At 37.4% G+C, this 18969-nt stretch overlaps 1 protein-coding gene across 1 annotated transcript in view; it reads right to left on the minus strand.

Annotated features, from left to right (window-relative positions):
• AlaRS-m (alanine--tRNA ligase, mitochondrial) overlaps nucleotides 1-18969 on the minus strand; it is a 58962-nt gene that overhangs the window by 26340 nt on the left and 13653 nt on the right. Inside the window, exons 2-8 of the mRNA XM_071676411.1 lie at nucleotides 17291-17479; nucleotides 12114-12287; nucleotides 11362-11507; nucleotides 7418-7609; nucleotides 5152-5296; nucleotides 4056-4189; nucleotides 2648-2863 (exon numbers count right to left, since the gene is read on the minus strand). Of these exons, the coding sequence (XP_071532512.1) occupies nucleotides 2648-2863; nucleotides 4056-4189; nucleotides 5152-5296; nucleotides 7418-7609; nucleotides 11362-11507; nucleotides 12114-12287; nucleotides 17291-17479 (1196 nt within the window). The remainder of the gene's footprint in view (nucleotides 1-2647; nucleotides 2864-4055; nucleotides 4190-5151; nucleotides 5297-7417; nucleotides 7610-11361; nucleotides 11508-12113; nucleotides 12288-17290; nucleotides 17480-18969) is intronic.

Raw genomic sequence — 18969 nt, forward strand, 5'->3', positions numbered from 1 at the left:
ACAAAGGCAAAGGGGATAAGAGTGAGTGCTCAAATTACAGAGGTATAAGTTTGTTGAGTATTCCTGGTAAATTATATGGGAGGGTATTGATTGAGAGGGTGAAGGCATGTACAGAGCATCAGATTGGGGAAGAGCAGTGTGGTTTCAGAAGTGGTAGAGGATGTGTGGATCAGGTGTTTGCTTTGAAGAATGTATGTGAGAAATACTTAGAAAAGCAAATGGATTTGTATGTAGCATTTATGGATCTGGAGAAGGCATATGATAGAGTTGATAGAGATGCTCTGTGGAAGGTATTAAGAATATATGGTGTGGGAGGCAAGTTGTTAGAAGCAGTGAAAAGTTTTTATCGAGGATGTAAGGCATGTGTACGTGTAGGAAGAGAGGAAAGGGATTGGTTCTCAGTGAATGTAGGTTTATGTATATATATTTCTATATAAGTGGATGGGCCATTCTTCATCTGTTTTCTGGCACTAGCTCACTGATGTGAGAAACGACTATCAAGCATAATGAATAAGATCTTCATTTTTTTTTTTTTTTTTTTTTTTTTTTTTTATTTATACTTTGTCGCTGTCTCCCGCGTTTGCGAGGTAGCGCAAGGAAACAGACGAAAGAAATGGCCCAACCCCCCCCATACACATGTACATACACACGTCCACACACGCAAATATACATACCTACACAGCTTTCCATGGTTTACCCCAGACGCTTCACATGCCTTGATTCAATCCACTGACAGCACGTCAACCCCTGTATACCACATCGCTCCAATTCACTCTATTCCTTGCCCTCCTTTCACCCTCCTGCATGTTCAGGCCCCGATCACACAAAATCCTTTTCACTCCATCTTTCCACCTCCAATTTGGTCTCCCTCTTCTCCTCGTTCCCTCCACCTCCGACACATATATCCTCTTGGTCAATCTTTCCTCACTCATTCTCTCCATGTGCCCAAACCACTTCAAAACACCCTCTTCTGCTCTCTCAACCACGCTCTTTTTATTTCCACACATCTCTCTTACCCTTACGTTACTTACTCGATCAAACCACCTCACACCACACATTGTCCTCAAACATCTCATTTCCAGCACATCCATCCTCCTACGCACAACTCTATCCATAGCCCACGCCTCGCAACCATACAACATTGTTGGAACTACTATTCCTTCAAACATACCCATTTTTGCTTTCCGGGATAATGTTCTCGACTTCCACACATTTTTCAAGGCTCCCAAAATTTTCGCCCCCTCCCCCACCCTATGATCCACTTCCGCTTCCATGGTTCCATCCGCTGACAGATCCACTCCCAGATATCTAAAACACTTCACTTCCTCCAGCCTCTCACCATTCAAACTCACCTCCCAATTGACTTGACCCTCAACCCTACTGTACCTAATAACCTTGCTCTTATTGACATTTACTCTTAACTTTCTTCTTCCACACACTTTACCAAACTCCGTCACCAGCTTCTGCAGTTTCTCACATGAATCCGCCACCAGCGCTGTATCATCAGCGAACAACAACTGACTCACTTCCCAAGCTCTCTCATCCCCAACAGACTTCATACTTGCCCCTCTTTCCAAAACTCTTGCATTTACCTCCCTAACAACCCCATCCATAAACAAATTAAACAACCATGGAGACATCACACACCCCTGCCGCAAACCTACATTCACTGAGAACCAATCACTTTCCTCTCTTCCTACACGTACACATGCCTTACATCCTCGATAAAAACTTTTCACTGCTTCTAACAACTTTCCTCCCACACCATATATTCTTAATACCTTCCACAGAGCATCTCTATCAACTCTATCATATGCCTTCTCCAGATCCATATCATATCAGTATATACAACCAGTCAATCCATCAGCATACCTTTACAGATTGTTTTCTTTTACAAATCTTCAAAACAATGCTAAATTCTGACATTATATACTATATTTGTGGATCATAATCTAATTCAATATTCACATGCACTATGTTCCTCAAGGGTTTCAATACACTCCCATAACTGTTCATTACAAAATCATTTAAAGTTTTGACTAACAGTTCTACTTCTTGATAACAATGAACTTGGACACAGGAGGGAATGAGAATAATGCATAAAATAAAGTAGAAAAATTGCCATAAAAAAAGGACCTCTAACTTAATCATATAAAATGATTTCAAATAAACAACATATAAAAAGAGATGGAACTGTAACTAAAGCCCAAATGAAGTTCCTTAAATCTATAAAGGAAAATATAATGAAGCAATGAAAAGGCTCACTAAGCAGAAAATAAAATCTAACATTGCATTCCTATCAATGGACTATCTATTCCTGTTTGTTGTATTCTACTGACTGATAAGTTTAATCAACTGAACAAATTAATTTATAATCAATTCTGTCAGTGAGATTGGAAATGTCCAAAGTAAGCAGTTAGCCAGCCTCAAGTTGAGATTAGTTTACCTCGCTGTTAATGTTAATTGCCATCTCTGACACTAGTAGCAAAGAAAATTAATAAATCACTGTCTTCTTATGATTAGAATCTCTGTCCAGCTTGTTTCATTGTATTAATTTCTCCTTTACTGATGAAAGTAAATATATAGCAATGCTTGGTTGAAAAGGTAGAGAATTCTTACCTCTTATACACTTTATCCAAATACTTACCAACTTAACTTCTCTTGCATTTTACAGAAATAATTTTCTTCATGTTTAAGGATTATGTGGACTCTAGGCAACTGGTAATGCAATTCTGGATACGCATCTCCAAGAGTGTCAGCCACAACTCGTGTCAGTTCTATGAAGTTGTTTTTCCCAAGAGTAAAGCCAAACTGGTCATGACCAATCGTGATGGCCCGTCTTATTATGTGACGTAATTTGTGACTGCATTAGAGAAACATCAGTTAAGGGGAGTGAACTCTGGTAAAATGAAATCATTTAAACTCTTTGTTAGTAATCTTTTCCTACCTACAGCTCTTTCTATCAATCAGAACATAAACCCTTACACATCAATTGTAAAACATAGTCATTGCACATCATACCTTTAGCCATACTGATACCCCTCTAACCCGCTACCCTTCCAACTTCATATTTGGTCTTCCTCTCAGCATTTTCTCAACAAACCCATCATGAATAGTAATTCTGATTATCAAGGACTTTTACTTTTAATAAGTATGTTCACTCAAAACCTTACACCTGTCAAATCAAATTCTTAGCCAATCTTACTAATCAATCACAACTTTCCGTATTAAAAGACAACTGATAATATGACCCAAGCATAATAGTCTGAGGAGCATGAAAGAGAGGTGTGAGGTTTAGAGTGACCATTGACACTTGGAAGTATCTAAACTTTTTCTAGTTGCATAAAATCTTACAAAATTACAACCTGATGTAATAACTGTCAGATATACTTGAGGCATTAATTGTAAAATCATCAAACTGGTCAAATAAAGTCATATTTTTCATTTCATTCTACCAAATAACCAACATCCTGTAAAAGTTGAATTCATGATTCTACAAAAGTAAAGCAGACAAGGTTTGAACTCATAAAGCTACTTCTTTCTATAAAGAAAGCCAAGGAATCAGAGAAATAAGATTGCTACAAGTGTTGTGTTATTGTAATTGCAGTCCTCTGAGTAGACCCAACACTAAGCAAGTGTGCTTCTGAATGGTAAACAAACTTTAAAATCAAGCACATATTCCTAAAAAGCTGGCACTACTTGCTCCTTGTTCTTTAAACTACCTGCCACACTTGTGCCATCTGACATGGCAAGAATGGAGCTAGCATCATCCCCTTACATGTATCTGATATATAATAAACTTGCAGAGCTGAGAGACTGGAAACAAGAGTAGAATGGAGAGGAAAAAGTGATATAGAAGAAAGGAATACAGGGTCATGAGGGTGAATCTATTGTTGGCATGGATGGAAAAGTATGCTGGGCTATGCTAGATCATAATTCAGACAGACCAAAATAATTTAGAACATTAGTTTTTACTACAAAAAAGGTGCTTCAATAAATTACAATTTTCCTCTCATTTATTTTCTTAAACTAAGAAGCGTTCAAAAAATCCTTACTTGTCTTCTGGAAACATGCCATCTGCAAGAGCCACTGTAAGCATCCTCATATGGTCTGCCAAGATTCTGTATGCTGTATCTAAACACTTGCTATCTTCACTGAATCTTCCCTCATATGCCGACTTACCACTCATCTATACAAAGGTAAAGTTCAAGTGGATCAGGCAAACTACTTTACATCACTCTTATTTGTGCAAAAACATTTTGAATGAAGGAATATTGTACATACCAGATTTCAAACTTGATGTTATACAAATATTCTGTACATAGTAGCCAGTGAAGCATACATGTATGCTCAAGTAACAAACAGACCAGTATTCAACCTATGTTCCTGCCTAATGTTCCTACCTACTAAAACTTAAATTCTACCTAAAGCTCCTCCCTGCTACTTATGTTTATTGCCCCTATCATTTGCCAGAGGGCAGGACTAACACACAGAGATCCCTCCAGGAAAACGTAGGGTTATGAGGAATGAGTTGTGTGAGCAACTGTTGTCAAATATTATGTGTGACAAGATTTCGTATGAAATTGGATCAAATTCTTAATTGTGAACACAGTTGAAAAGAAATGGAGAAATTTTTAGAATACAATACTTCCCCTTGAGAAAATCAACATCCTAGCAATAAGGAAAAGGAGTAATGTAATGCAGAAGCAAGGCTGGATGAATGAAGAAATTAATGTCTTGATTAGATATAAAAGAAAGACTTATGGAATATCTACATCATGTGGAAACAAACAGGACCATAAAATGTAAATAAGATTACAAAAAGTGTAGAATGATAATCAGAACAAGCAAGAAAAATCGATAAAAGAACTTCTCACAAAGGTAAAAGAAAACCCTTAAAAATTTCTTTAAATCCCTTGAAAGCAAGAAAAAAAATTAAGGATACTATTGGTCCATTATCAAATGAAAATGACATCTTTATTAGGGCCAATGAAGAATGGCTTCCCTTCTAACTGTATTTCAATTCCTTGTTTTTCACAGAAAATTATCCATGCAACTTCAATATTTTGGGACAAATATGCTGATTTTAAGAAAAAGAAAAATTAGACATAAATCATTTCCCTCCTTTGGAGGAAGACAACACAAACATACCTTTTCTATTGCAGAAAAGATAGGGATGAAGAGATCTGTATCATAGTTTGACGATTTGTTGTTCAAAACTGCTGTTATTCTTTCCAGCCCCATCCCAGTGTCCACATAACAACTGCCAAGACCCTGGAGACTACTGTCTTTCAATCTGTAAGTGTCTACATTTCAAAAAAATTTCTCAAATCTATGATTTGAGTTTAATACATTCTATTTAGGAACAGATACCAAATTATCCTTTAACAATTTGGACAACATGAAACTCATCCTTATTATAAGATCATACAGTACAAAGATGAAACCTTCTTAAGCATCTTTTGTAAAAGAAAACAGAAGTTCATACCATTGAATATAAGCTGAGTAAGTGAAAGAAAAACAATTTTTACCTAAGACTTACCACCTACTGCCTAAAGGAGCAGACACATCCTTATGCAATTATATCCACATCACTTCTATCCCAAATCACTTCTATCGCTCATTTTGACACATACTGTCAGTACATTCACTTGCCATGTACTCATTTTTGTGTAATACTTTTTTGGTTGACAAAATACAGTAAAGCAAAATATTCATGCCAAAACATAAGCCACCTAGCACAGTTTAGTTTACAGGATGAGCCCCCAAGAATGTAAAACCCCTCCCCACTGCGCAGGATCCCTTGGGATCCCATGGTGTTGCTGTAGGATATATTAATCAATATGTGTCCTACTCAGCAATACGTAGTCTTAAAAGATATCCAGAACACTGTTTACAATTCACCAATTTGATTTCATGGTTACAATATTAACTGTCACCCCATGACAAGCTATCTCACAATTCAGTCATCAAGTAACAGACATCACCCATTTAGACTTGCCTTCATAAGTGAATCATTAGGTGTAACAAGAAAGTAAATGAAGACTTGAAAAATTGCTGGCTTGTAGATGCCTGAGTTGTAGACTGATAAAGCCACTGACTTGTAAACTGGGGAAACCATTGTACTTGTACGTTGGTGAAGCTGTTGACAATGTACATTAGCAAAGCTGTTGGCTTGCAGACTGGTGAAGCTGTTGGCTTGCAGACTGGCGAAGCTGTTGGCTTATATATCGAAAAAGCCATTGGCTTTAAGACTTGTGAAGCCACTGTTTAGTAAACTGGTTAACGCATTAGGTTTGAGGGCTGGTGAAGGTGCTAGCTTGCAGAATGTCAAAGGCAGTGGACTTGAAGACTGGTCAAGCAACTGGCTTTTGTAAAATGGTAAAGCCATTGGGCTTGAAGACTAGTGCTAGTTTGAATCTTCAACAGCCTCACATCTGATAATCTTAATTACAACCTAATTTGTCACAATGAAATGATACCTTGAAAAAATACTGGATTTACAGACCGCCCTTCCCATACTTGTACCACAAATCCTATGAGGCTGTCGACCATTTGTGTCTTCTCCAAAAGACAAGTGCTTGTCCTGGGCGCATCTGTACTTAACTGTTTGCACAGCATGGGTAAAGAGTTTTACACTCATAGGGTCCCATCTCTTAAAACTTTCTTTATCATCAAGAACCTTTAAACATTTGTATACTGCCAGCATTTACCGTTTCCTCATTCAGTTTACTTTAACCATCAACCACCTTTACACTAAAAAAAGTACATCTTTATGTCCCAGAATTTTTAACAAGCTTCTTGCCTAGGTTCAATTTACGGTCGTTGATCATACCATCATTACATCTTAAAATGAACTGTTCACTGTCAAAGTCATCCAGCTGATTCAGAAACCTGAAGGTTGCACACAGGTAATCCTTAATTCTCTTCTCCTCCTCAGGAGGCAAATGTTTTGCTCTCAACTTCTCATTGTAGTTAAGCTCTCTTAATTCAGATATCATCTTTGCTAACCTTCTCTGGACTGTCTCAAGTAAATTTCTGTGCTCCTTTAAGTGTTTCTGTTTGTGTATATGACAACCTGTGACTATATCAGACTGGTATGGAATAACTGATGTGACTTCCTGATCATCACAAAATGGTTGCATGTCAGTACAAATTACCTATCACAAGACTTTCACAAAAATATTTGTGGCTCCTCAGACACAAGAATTTCCAAAACTTTGATATCTTTAGAAATCTTAAGGGAACTATCTCAATATCATCATAATTTTTCTATATCATTAATAAAGAAAACACAGAAAGCTGGAATTTGCCAAAACAAGACACAACAATTTCCCCAGTTAGTCCAACACTGAGAGGTTTTACTGTAATATCTGCAAAACATTTTTATGAATCTATGAGAACAGACACTACTTAACTTTCATACTGCATAAAGACTATATTCCACAACTCTATCAAATCCTCAACACCCAAGTTTACTCTGTCTGAGGCATGAAAACGTCCCAGGCGATCATAGTGGATTTCGGTGCATGGGCCACATGGACCAAACATGCCCATCTCCCAGAAATTGTCTTGCATGCCAAAGGGAAGGATTCTGTTGTCTGCAACTCTGGAAAAGATTGTTCACTTTATAATCCTGCTCAGCCTTAAAATCTGCTGGGATATAGAAAGAACACAAAGAGTAAAGAACTTAAAACGATCAAAGGAGAAATATCCAAATGGATATTCCCAGAAATTAATTAGCACAATAGCTATACCATACAATCATTTTCTTTCCTTTCGCATGTATAATGAAAACCCTTTAAGATGACTCATATGTCAAACATTTACTAAATTGCTTATAACTACAAAGTACAAATTCATCTACTTCCTAACTTTTCTTAAATACATGTTTCTTTGTTGCCTACCTAAATCTTAGCATTATCTGTAAAATTCGCAAACTCACTCTCTTGATTTCTAATGTATGTTTCACACACATCTTTAGCTTGCATAGTATTTAAAATGATAATTATCTTGTGCCAACTGGAGTGATTTGTACCCATTCACTCAGCAAAAATAAGTTGAGTCAATAAGTAAAGCTGATTATATTCATGGTTCTATCTTTGCACAAATTGGATTAAAAAAGTAAATGGGGTATAAATTATAACATAGACAATAAAGGAAGAACAAAGTAAGGAAATTATCAATACAGCAAAAAAAATCCTTTTTATCAACAAATTCCTTTCTTCTACAAATAACCAAATGGACTCATTCATTGACAACTCAACACTGCACTCCTCTACATCCTTCAATTATGCTCCCTCTCTCACTCTATTTGCAACTCATTTCAGCACACTTTCTAAATAAATTAAGAACATGGACAGTTTATTTCAGTGAGGTAGACAATATCCAGATTCTACTCATCTCTCTATCGAAAATTCCTCACAAATTTCCTCCTTCTGTTGATGGTTCTGTAATTTCACCTCTTGATTAAACGAACATAAATGGTATTACTATAACATCAACTCGATCTTGGAAACCCCTCATTGCGTAAATAGTTAAATCTGCCTCTAAGGAAAAGGGAGTCCTTTTTAGATGTCAAAATTTCTTTTCTTCTGAAAAGTTGCTACATTTATACAAAGGATTGATTCATCCTTGTACTGAGTATCGCTCACATCTGGGATGGTTCTAGCTTTGCATCCTTACTTGACAGAGTTGAGTTGAAAGGGGTCTGACTTATAAACTCTTCCACGCTAACTTCAAAACTTGACCAGCTTGCCTTGGGCCACAATGTTGGTTACTCTCCCTCTTCTATAGCTACAGAAAGGATTTTGTTCCTGAGAGCTGGCTGCTTTTGCACCCCCATCACTAGCTAGATCATGCAATACTTGGCAAGCTACAGCATCATATGATTACTGCATAGCCGTTGGCAACTCATGGGTGGGCCATTTTGATAAGTTTCTTTCCCTTCAACTTGAAGCTTTGGAACTCTACATTCTTATGTCTTTCCCAGTAACTATGACTTGGCACAATTTAAAAAAAAGACAGATTTTTTTACTTTCTCATGATTCGTAAAAACTTTCTCGTTTCTTTTTCCCTTTCATTAGCCTCTCCATATTTCAGTCAAGGCCAGGCCTTGATTTAAATTTTTTCAATTATTTGAACCTCCAACATTAAAAAAAAGGAACATTTTGATTTTTGTGGTCATCTATGCCTGTTGTGCCAGCTGTACTCTTGTAGACGATGTATATTTTTTATTCTATAAAGTCAGTCCATTTTCCATCTTACAACTTGAATACCTTGATAATTTACACTGTCAGTGATTTCTGTCTGCATTTTTTAAAATGCTTTGTTTCTCCTTTATGGAATGGTGTGGAATACAGAAGGCAATGAAGTACATACATCTGGTACAAATCTTTTTCCATTATAGGCTCTGAGCACATAAATTTTGATTCAACAATTTTCAATTTGTAATGCATTGTAAATGGTTCTGTCACACTGAGTGTCCATACTCAGCTAATCCTTCTTTGGTGGAAGATGTCATGCTATAGAAGAGGTAAGAAGTATTAAGAATATATTCTATTTACAGTACATCCTCGATTTAATGGACTAATAAGGGGAGGGGGTGTCCATTAATACTGAAAGTCCAATCAAATGTAACCTATTTCTGTGACACATTTAAGTTCACACACTTTCTTTTAACTCCTCCATCACTGTAGGCTTTGATGTGTGGTATGATAGTTAGCAGCAGACACGCAGCAGCTTGGGAATGCTCACTGGGCAGTTGGAGCAGGAGTCAGACTGAAATAGAGGTGATGCCACCCCTCTCCTGTGAAAGGATACTTCATAATAAAGTGCAGATGGACTACCTGCTTTCAGTGCACCTCTTACATGGCACAATGAGTAGGATTTGAACCTACGTGGGAAAATCACAAGTAATCGCAAGGCTGCTCACCTTCTTCAGGAGATGGGGCACACCCAAGAAATTGCCTTGGATCGGGGAACCAATGTATGTGCCAAAGCAGCAGTAAAAGCAGCTAACCAGGGTGTCGTTGGATAACAATGGTGTTGGAGGTAGCCTACACAACAGCAAAGTCACTCAGGCTATGCTCCAATATCTCAACACTTCCCCTAGAGAAGGGGATAAGTCACCCACATAGCTAGCAGCAGGAAGACAGTTGTGAGATGGTGTCCCAGCACCCTGGCAACATTATCTGATAAACCGGCGATGGAGAACTGCTCTGTGAAACAGGAAGATGACCATAGCACATAGCCAGGCTCTCATGCAGGGTGGCCCAGCAGGTGGTGACGCTACTATGTTGCCCCAGCTGTCTGTGGGCACCCGTCTGCTTTGAAGGTGTGGGACAGGTTGGGTGTGGTAGTGCAGGAGAAGCAGCATATACAGTACTCAGTGAAGCTGGATGGCAGTGGCTGCCTGTCTTTGTGAAACCGACATCACCCACGCCCCCAGGTTTTGCCGATCCCCATAACACTCATGGGTCAAGAGGACTCAGTACCCACCAGCAGCGGCTTTGCCCCCAGTTGTGGCAACACCCATCCACAGGTGGCAGCCCCCTCACCATGTGAGACACTGCCCTGCTCACTTGCAAGATTATCTTTGTGGTGGCTCCTGTGATGAGTGAACACATCAATATGTTATGTCATTTTTGTTCTGTTCGTATGTAAAGGAAGTGTAATGTTCCTGAGCAGTGATTTGTATGTATATTTGCCATATGCCTTGTCAAATTCTAATTTCATCCTTTTTTTGTTTTTAGTTTTGTTTTTGTTGTAACAAAATGTCACATTTAATTACCAAAATCTCATGAGGGGGTGTAGGATTTAGTGTGTGGTACAATAGTTCGGCGGTGCCCACCCAGCAGTGTGAGAACACTCGCTGGGCAGTTGGAGGTAGGAATCACACAGATAAAGGCGATGACACCCCTTTCCTGGGAAAGGATACTTCTTTATTATGAAGTGAGAAGGGAATACCTGCTTTCATTGCACCTCTTACAAACACATGATGCCATCTTAAATTGTAATGATTGCAAAAGTCACAATTCTGAAATAACAGAAACACTCTTTATACAATCTGACTGCATGACAGCTTGAGGCAGACTCAGACCAAAACAAAGTGAGTCTACCCTACACTACCAAAAACAAGTGTGATGTGTGATATGGAATGCAGATGTTGTGGCCTTTGAGATTTTCTTTTTTTTTTATTATCATTCATTAACTAATGCACTATCATCATTTGTCCATTAAATTCAAAATCTGTTATATCAGGGCCCGTTAAATTGAGGGTATACTGTATAAGAATATCTACATAAGCTATCTGACAAGACAAAACTAGCCTGTAATGCAGGGAAAATAAAGCATAATTACCCAATTGATCTCCAAATGTCTTTGACTTCAAGGTCAGCTTCAAGGCCCAAAGCATCATCGCCTCCAAAATATGTTACATAGAGATGATTAGAGGGTAGTTTATATACATCTGTCAACAGTTTCCAAGCCATGCAACAAGCCTCTTTCTGCAAGATCACAAACACATATATGTACAGTCTTATACTGTATATACATATATAAATACTATGCTTTTCATGAAACTAATTTGCAATTCATAAAGCATATCTGTTCAAATTCATTGTTCTCAATTTTATATTTTTGTTAACAAAAGTTACAATATCTGATTCATTCCAGCTGAGTCGAGTTTTAATAATATAGATAAATGGATGAAGAAGTCTTGATTAAACATATATCACATAGTAGATTATTAAACTTTTATGTCATTTCCTACCTAATACTTATTTTTTCCTAATGAATACATTTTCCAAGGTTACAAATTCTATTTGAACCATTCTGAATGCTTTCTTTAACACATTTTAATAAAAATAATTTCAACTTATATATATAATATATGTCCCACAAAAAAGAGTACTTTTGCATTTTTTTTACTGTGCTCCGTCTTCATCAGTTAATTTGGAAACATTCAAGAGCAAAATCTTTAGTAACATTCTGAATGCACTACCCTGTTTTGAGTGTGGAAAAGGGCATACATGATACTGGAAGACATAACTTAAAGATTAATTATACATAATCTGATACTGTCCAGCATAATATTCATACACTTAAGTTACCTTAAAATAATCTCCAAAAGACCAACTTCCAAGCATCTCAAAGAATGTGTGGTGATAAGTATCAGTTCCAACTTCTGCTAAGTCATTGTGTTTGCCACCAACACGTATGCACTTCTGGCTGCTTGTGGCACGTGGATACATGCTTTGGGTCTGCCCAAGGAACACTGGTTTGAACTGTCGAGAAACAGTAACCACATTTTCACACAGGTATTTGATGTACAAAACTATTTTTCTTGCTGTTTCCACAAAACTGAATACTCATGGTAAAAGACTGATGAAATTCAGTGATATGAGCCTTGTAGCTGAAGTAATATCAAATGAATCACTGAATGTAATGTAAAAAGTTGGCTTTGAGCCTGTTGAAATCACATTTCAAAAAGACAGGCTCCTCACATACCGTCCCCTTCCTTGTAGTTCTCTCACACCATCAAACTACCCAAGGTGGGGAAACTGTTACATAGCAATCAAAAACTATCATGTAAGAGGGCAGTAACTTCATGAAAATATACTTTTGATATCTAATTCTCAAGTATGGAACATACATAAGATACTTCAGCTTAATAAAATCTATCACACTCTCTCATCATGTAAATTAGATATCTTATATAAACTCAGCAGAAAATGTGGTACTGAGGTATTGCTCTGCTAGTGGAATGGAGGGAAAAGGAGGGGCACTAGAGCTATTTATGTTAACTCCTGAATAACATAATGTAAATGAATTCTAAATAAGCACAAGCAGAAATTCATAATTTCTAAAACACTGATAGAAAACATACCTCTGGTTAAAACGTCTACAAATCTAATTACAGTTAAAGCATAAACAAAGATATGGAAACAAATAATGTAGGAACAAGTTAACCCACTTATGGCCTATGACTAAAGGTCTTGTTCAGTCATACACCACCAGCACCAAAATTGTTTCTAATGTAAACAGTTTAAATACGTAACATTGAGGTAACAGTCCTAAGAATGCAGTAAAACAACTGTACAAACAAAGAAACACAAGCTACATCCATAAAGCACCAGTCTTCTGCATGAACTGAGACAAAGTTGGACAGCTGTGTCAGGTGTATAGCGAGACGTCCAGCCACCATTGTCACAAATGATATATATATGAAACCTAGTCATAAAAAGGAACAAATGATATGTGTGAAACCTATTAACAAAAAAGGAATCTAACATCAAACTTACAAATGATAAATTACTTCATATGTGCATTTGTGTATGAAAACCTCAAGAGAGTAAATCTAATGGAATGTGTGTTCATGTACGAAAACCCTGAGAGAGTTAAGAGATGGGTCCCCATGAGCATAAACTCCTTATCCATACACACAACTAATCAAATATCTAAACCACATTTACTTTGCTAAATAAAAATAGTTCTTTGAATCTAATTTAAGCAAAATTCATCTTGAGTACTTTTATCTAAGATTTCCATCTACTTATCTATCCATCTACATTTCTGACTCCTGTTCCTTCTGGGAACTATTATCAAGGGGGTGGCCATGGTAAAAGTCACCTCTTATCCCTGTCCTTACATGCCTCCATGCATTCTTCCACCATTTCTTCCCCTACAGTACTCTTCCACTCTATTTTCCCAAATTGCAGGTGGTGTTCTTCTCAAATCAATACCTTTAATTGTACTATCATACACACTCCTTGTAAATTCCTGTCTTGCATTTTCTTTCCAAATGCCCAAACCATCTCAAAGTATCACACTTCACCTACTCTACCACTCCACAAACTCCCTTTGCATTCCCTGCCACTCCACATCTCTCATACAACCCCTCATTTCTTTCTTCACTCCATTTAGTCATACCACATGCTTCTCCCAAATAGTTCATTTCCACAGCCTGCATTCTTGACTTCCAAAACTCATAATCCTTTCTTCACTTTCATACTCACACCTCTATTAAGGGACCCAGTCACTCTTCTAACCTGTCCTGCCCTCACCCTTATCTCTCCTACCATATCACCAAACTTACCCAAGATAGCTCCTAAATACTTAAATTCTCTCACCTCTTCCAGTCATTCTCCGCCCCATATCTATAACATGGTTTAGTACACTTTCTTCTTCCCCTCTATAGGGTTTTGCAAAATCTATACTTTCACTTTGTTTCCTTTCAAACACCATTACTTTACTTTCACTCACATTTGCCTTTAATTGCCTACACTTATACACATAAAAGACACAACTTTCTCCAACTCCACTTCTTTCTAAGCAAACAATACAGTATCATCTACAAACAGGCACAGCCCTAGCTACCATACCACACTGCCACACTCCATCTCTGCACCCCTTTTCCCAAGTTTTGCTTTCACCTCTCTTATCACTCCATCCATATACATGTCAAAAGGCATGGTGACATTACACAGCTCTGCCACATACCCACATGTATGCCGAAACTCTCTATCCAGTCTTAAGCATGCATTTGCTACTTTATAGAAGGTTTTCCACACCATCCACCAGTGGTCCCTCTACCCCATATATCAATAACACATCCAATAAAGCATTCCACTCAACTATGTCATATGCTTTCTCCAGACCCATAAAAGCTGCATACAGCTTCTCTCCTTTTGCTAGATACTTTTCCACAGTCATTCCTAAACCCTTATGCTCTAACTTATTCCACATTCAGTCGGCCACAACTTTATCAATTAACTCTCTTGCATACAATTTTCCTTGTACTCTTAACATACATTTCTCTATTATTGCTACATACATCCTTAACACCATTTCCTTTAATAAAGAACAGTAATAACTTTCACCAAATGCTCAGGCACAACCTTCTTTTTCCATGCTAAATTACATTTCAAATGTATCTGGTCTATCACTTTCTCTGATAATAAATGCTTTGTAATAGAAAAAACAGAGGTAATCTTAGAACAGATAAAGTATCATATCAAAATAAAATCAAAACATTCACTCTAACCATTACTCTTATGCTACATTCATAATCCTCCCATAGTAAATGCTTTATGATAAAGACAAAGTGGAGATGATCTTAGAACACATGATTCAACCATTCTTGTTCTGAGGCCATTCAAGCAAGGGATCAGTAACATCAGGCTTGAAAAACTCTCCTTCCTCTGGCTCCCATTCAGCTTTTATCACTGCCCATAATCACTGCAAGCATGCTATTCATCAGACAAATTGTTTCTTTATTCAGATGTGTGATAACCTCTCCTCATTATCCACTGATAGGTCTTTCTGGTATTTAGCTAAGGGCATCTCTAACTGTCACTCTACCTTTCCTTTGGTTCCAGTTTCTCCATTAACTCCACCTCGGATGACTCTAACATTCCTTCACCCCTTGATGCTCGAATCCAGTCCTATGCCCCTCCCTGTAATCTCTTCTCAGACTGTACGAAAAGTACTTCTTTCTCTGGACACAAGCAAGGCTTGTGGTCCTGATGGCATCCATCCCTGTGTACTGAAAGTGTGTGCCTCTGAATTTGCACCTGTGCTTGCTCGTCTGTTCCATTCCTGTTTAAAAACCAAAATTTTTCCTTCTCCTTGTAAGCATGCACTGATACATCCCATTCCTAAGAAGGGTGACTATTCTGACCCCTCTAACTATCATTCTATTGCTTTGATATCTCTACCTTTTCCAAAGTCTTTAAGTGTCTCCTCAAACTCCATATCCTAGGACACCTTGAAAATCACAGTCTTCTCTCTGATCACCAGCATGGCTTTTGTAAGCAACATTTACTGGTGATATTCTTTCCTATCTTACTAACATCTGGTCATCATCCTTGAAGGATTTTGGGAAGTCAAGTGTAGTTGCCCTTGACATATTCAAAGCATTTGACAAGGTGTGGCATTGGGGAATCCCTTCTAAGCTTCCCTCTCCTGGTTTCCTCACTTTGCTCCTTCATATCTAGCTTCTTCTCCAGCCGCTCTATCTCTGTGGTTGTTAATGGATCAGCCACCACCCTTTCCCCATCAACAGCAGTGTCCTTCAAGGTTCTGTCCGGCCTTTTAAACCTTTTCTCCTATCTTTCAATGATTTCCTCTACTCCACAAATAATCAAATGCGCTCATACACTGACGCCTCAACACTGCTTTTATCCATGTCCTTCAGTTCTGCTCCTTCCTCTGTCAGTTAATCTACAACTCGTCTTGACACAGCTTCCTCAATAAACTCAGAATTGGACAGGATAGCTCAGTTGAGTAGACGAAATCTAGTTAACTCTAATGACTCCATGACCAAATTTCTACCCATCTCTATATCGAAAACTTCTCACAACTCTCATCTCTCCTTTGACGGTTCTGCAATTCCACCTCATGACTAAATGAACATCCTTTCTTTCTTGGAAACCTCACATTACAGGAATAGCTAGTCTGCCTCTAAGAAACTGGGTGTCCTGTTTAGATGTCGGAACTTCTCTTATGAACAGCTGCTCTGTTTATACAAATGAAAGATTCATCCTTGTCTTAAGTACTGCCCTCACATCTGGGATGGTTCTACCTCTACATCCTTACTTGACAGTTGAATCAAAAGTAGTCCAACTTACAACTCTCCCAGGATAACTTCCAAACTTGACCCTCCCTACACCATAATGTTGGTTCACTTTCCCTCTTCTGTAGGTATTACTTTGGTTTTTGATTCTGAGAGCTGGCTGCTTGTTTCCACCCTCCACTAGCTAGACCATGCAATATTCGGCAAGCTGCAGCATCATATGATTACTGTAGTTACTGGCAACTCAAGGGTGGCCGTTTTGATAACTGCTTCTTTTCCTACACATCGAAGCTTTGGAACTCTCTTCCTTTTCATGCCTTTCCCAATAACTATGACCTGGTGTCTTATAGAAGATAGGTTTTTCGCTTCCTCCAAAACTCGTAAACTTTCATTTGTCTTTTCTTTTTCCCTTTCATAATTCTCTCTATGTTTCAATTCAGGCCCAGCACTAATGTGGACTTTTGTCTATGATTGCAGCCTTCAACATGAAAAAAAAATTGTAACTGAAAAGAAATACAGTATAAAACACAAAAAACACAGTATCAGAATAATTCAATTTTTTGGCATCGATAAAACAAATAAAAAATCTAATGGGCTTCCTTTCACTATGATGTTTATCATTTGTTTACACAGGGTAAAAGAGTCTTAAACAAAAAGTTTGCCTTTCATCAAAAAACAATACAGCATACTTTGGTGCAATAACTCAATACTAACCTGATTCATTCCAGCATTGACAAAAGCCAAGGTTGGGTCATTCCATGGTATCACAGGGCTTGAATGAACGTGGTGGTGATCAAGGTCTTTGAAATATTCAATAAAGGTGTTTCTGACTAACTGTGAAGACCAATGCATGCAGCGTTCTCCCAGTTGGCATGAAGGTGACATCAGCCTCCAAAGACTCATCTGTATTACCAATATTGTCATGAGTCACATCAAATTATGTGTTAATTGAATAAAATGCTGTAATGGATAAGTTAATTGCATTTGAATGCAAATAAGCAAATTGTTAAATGACCAGTATCTGTTTCACATCAAATACAAAATGGGAGACAGATCTACATCAGCAACCCTCATTCCAGATTAACAGAGTAGTTGTAGCTCCTCTTCTAAATCAGCATCCCCCAACTTGGATTCACAACCATAATTTTGAATAACTCTTGGATCCAGATTAGCCCCAATCCAAATCAACTTCATATCATCCTGGATTGAAGTAGTACCTTCAGGTGTAAACTAATCATATTTTACCTGCTTTCAGTCTATGTAGGAATGCAGTGCTAGTAATTTTTCAACCCATATTACTGAAAATTTTTCTCTATCATCTAGTACTTAATCATCATTTACATGTGAATATTACAACCAAATCTACAGGTAGTGTCCTTCATACCTAAAAAATGTGTGAGGAATACTAACAAAGGTTTTTGGGATTTTAGTAAATCCTTCTATCATTCACTCACAGTGGATCAGGTGCATACTTAAAGCCTTTCTGTTCACTGAAGCACATTCTTGGGAAATGTTTAGTGTATTAAAGTGTAAACAAAACCTACATACAAATATAAGTGTATACGACATACATGTGATGACAATATGTGGTCATAGAATTATCTTAAACACCTTCAGGTGGTGTTCAAGGCTTTTCAAATCCCTTAGAGAGTGCTCCTTTCTTTATCTGTGTTGATGTAAAGCTCAAAATCATCTTGTACCTTATGTATCAAGACTGCTGGTCTTGCAATTTTTCATTAAACTAAGCTACGGGATTAGTCTGAATATCTTTTCCTTCCATCCAACATACATCTTACTTTCATAACATGTATTTGCAACTGTTTCCTTTCTCTTTTTGTCATATTTCTTCTCCATTTCTGGTATCTTTCCATTGAGTGCTTGGTCTTGATGAGGACCTCCATCCACGACTGTAGCCTTTGTCAGAAAAAATTATGAAACAAAAATCAATGACAACTTGAGGTATCATCATCTAATTGATATCCCTTTTTCTTGACATGACTAGGAAACATTCTAGTCTAGTCTGTTCTGCCACCTTTCATAGCAAAACAAAACCCTATCCCAAGGTGAACAATTAGACTTAAATAAATGCCATCAATATAAACAGGAATTACATTTTTAAGAATAAACTTTTGTTAAAATATATACTGATTTTCCACCACAATTGCTTTTCTTTTGGTATCAGACATCTTAATAAAGGTTACCTTGGGTTGTTAATTCATGAAGCATTTTTGAGAACATTCTGTAAATAGAACTGCATGTAAGAAGCAACATCCAAATTTTCATATGAAAAGATTGAGGAAAAAGCTATATGACATTTAAAATAAAAAAGTAGCAAAAAAATGGGTATATTCTATCAAAATGCATACTTCAGTTTAATTTCACAAAAAAAATTC

The sequence above is a fragment of the Panulirus ornatus genome, chromosome 23 (assembly GCF_036320965.1).
Source record: "Panulirus ornatus isolate Po-2019 chromosome 23, ASM3632096v1, whole genome shotgun sequence".
Classification (NCBI taxonomy): Eukaryota; Metazoa; Arthropoda; class Malacostraca; order Decapoda; family Palinuridae; genus Panulirus; species Panulirus ornatus.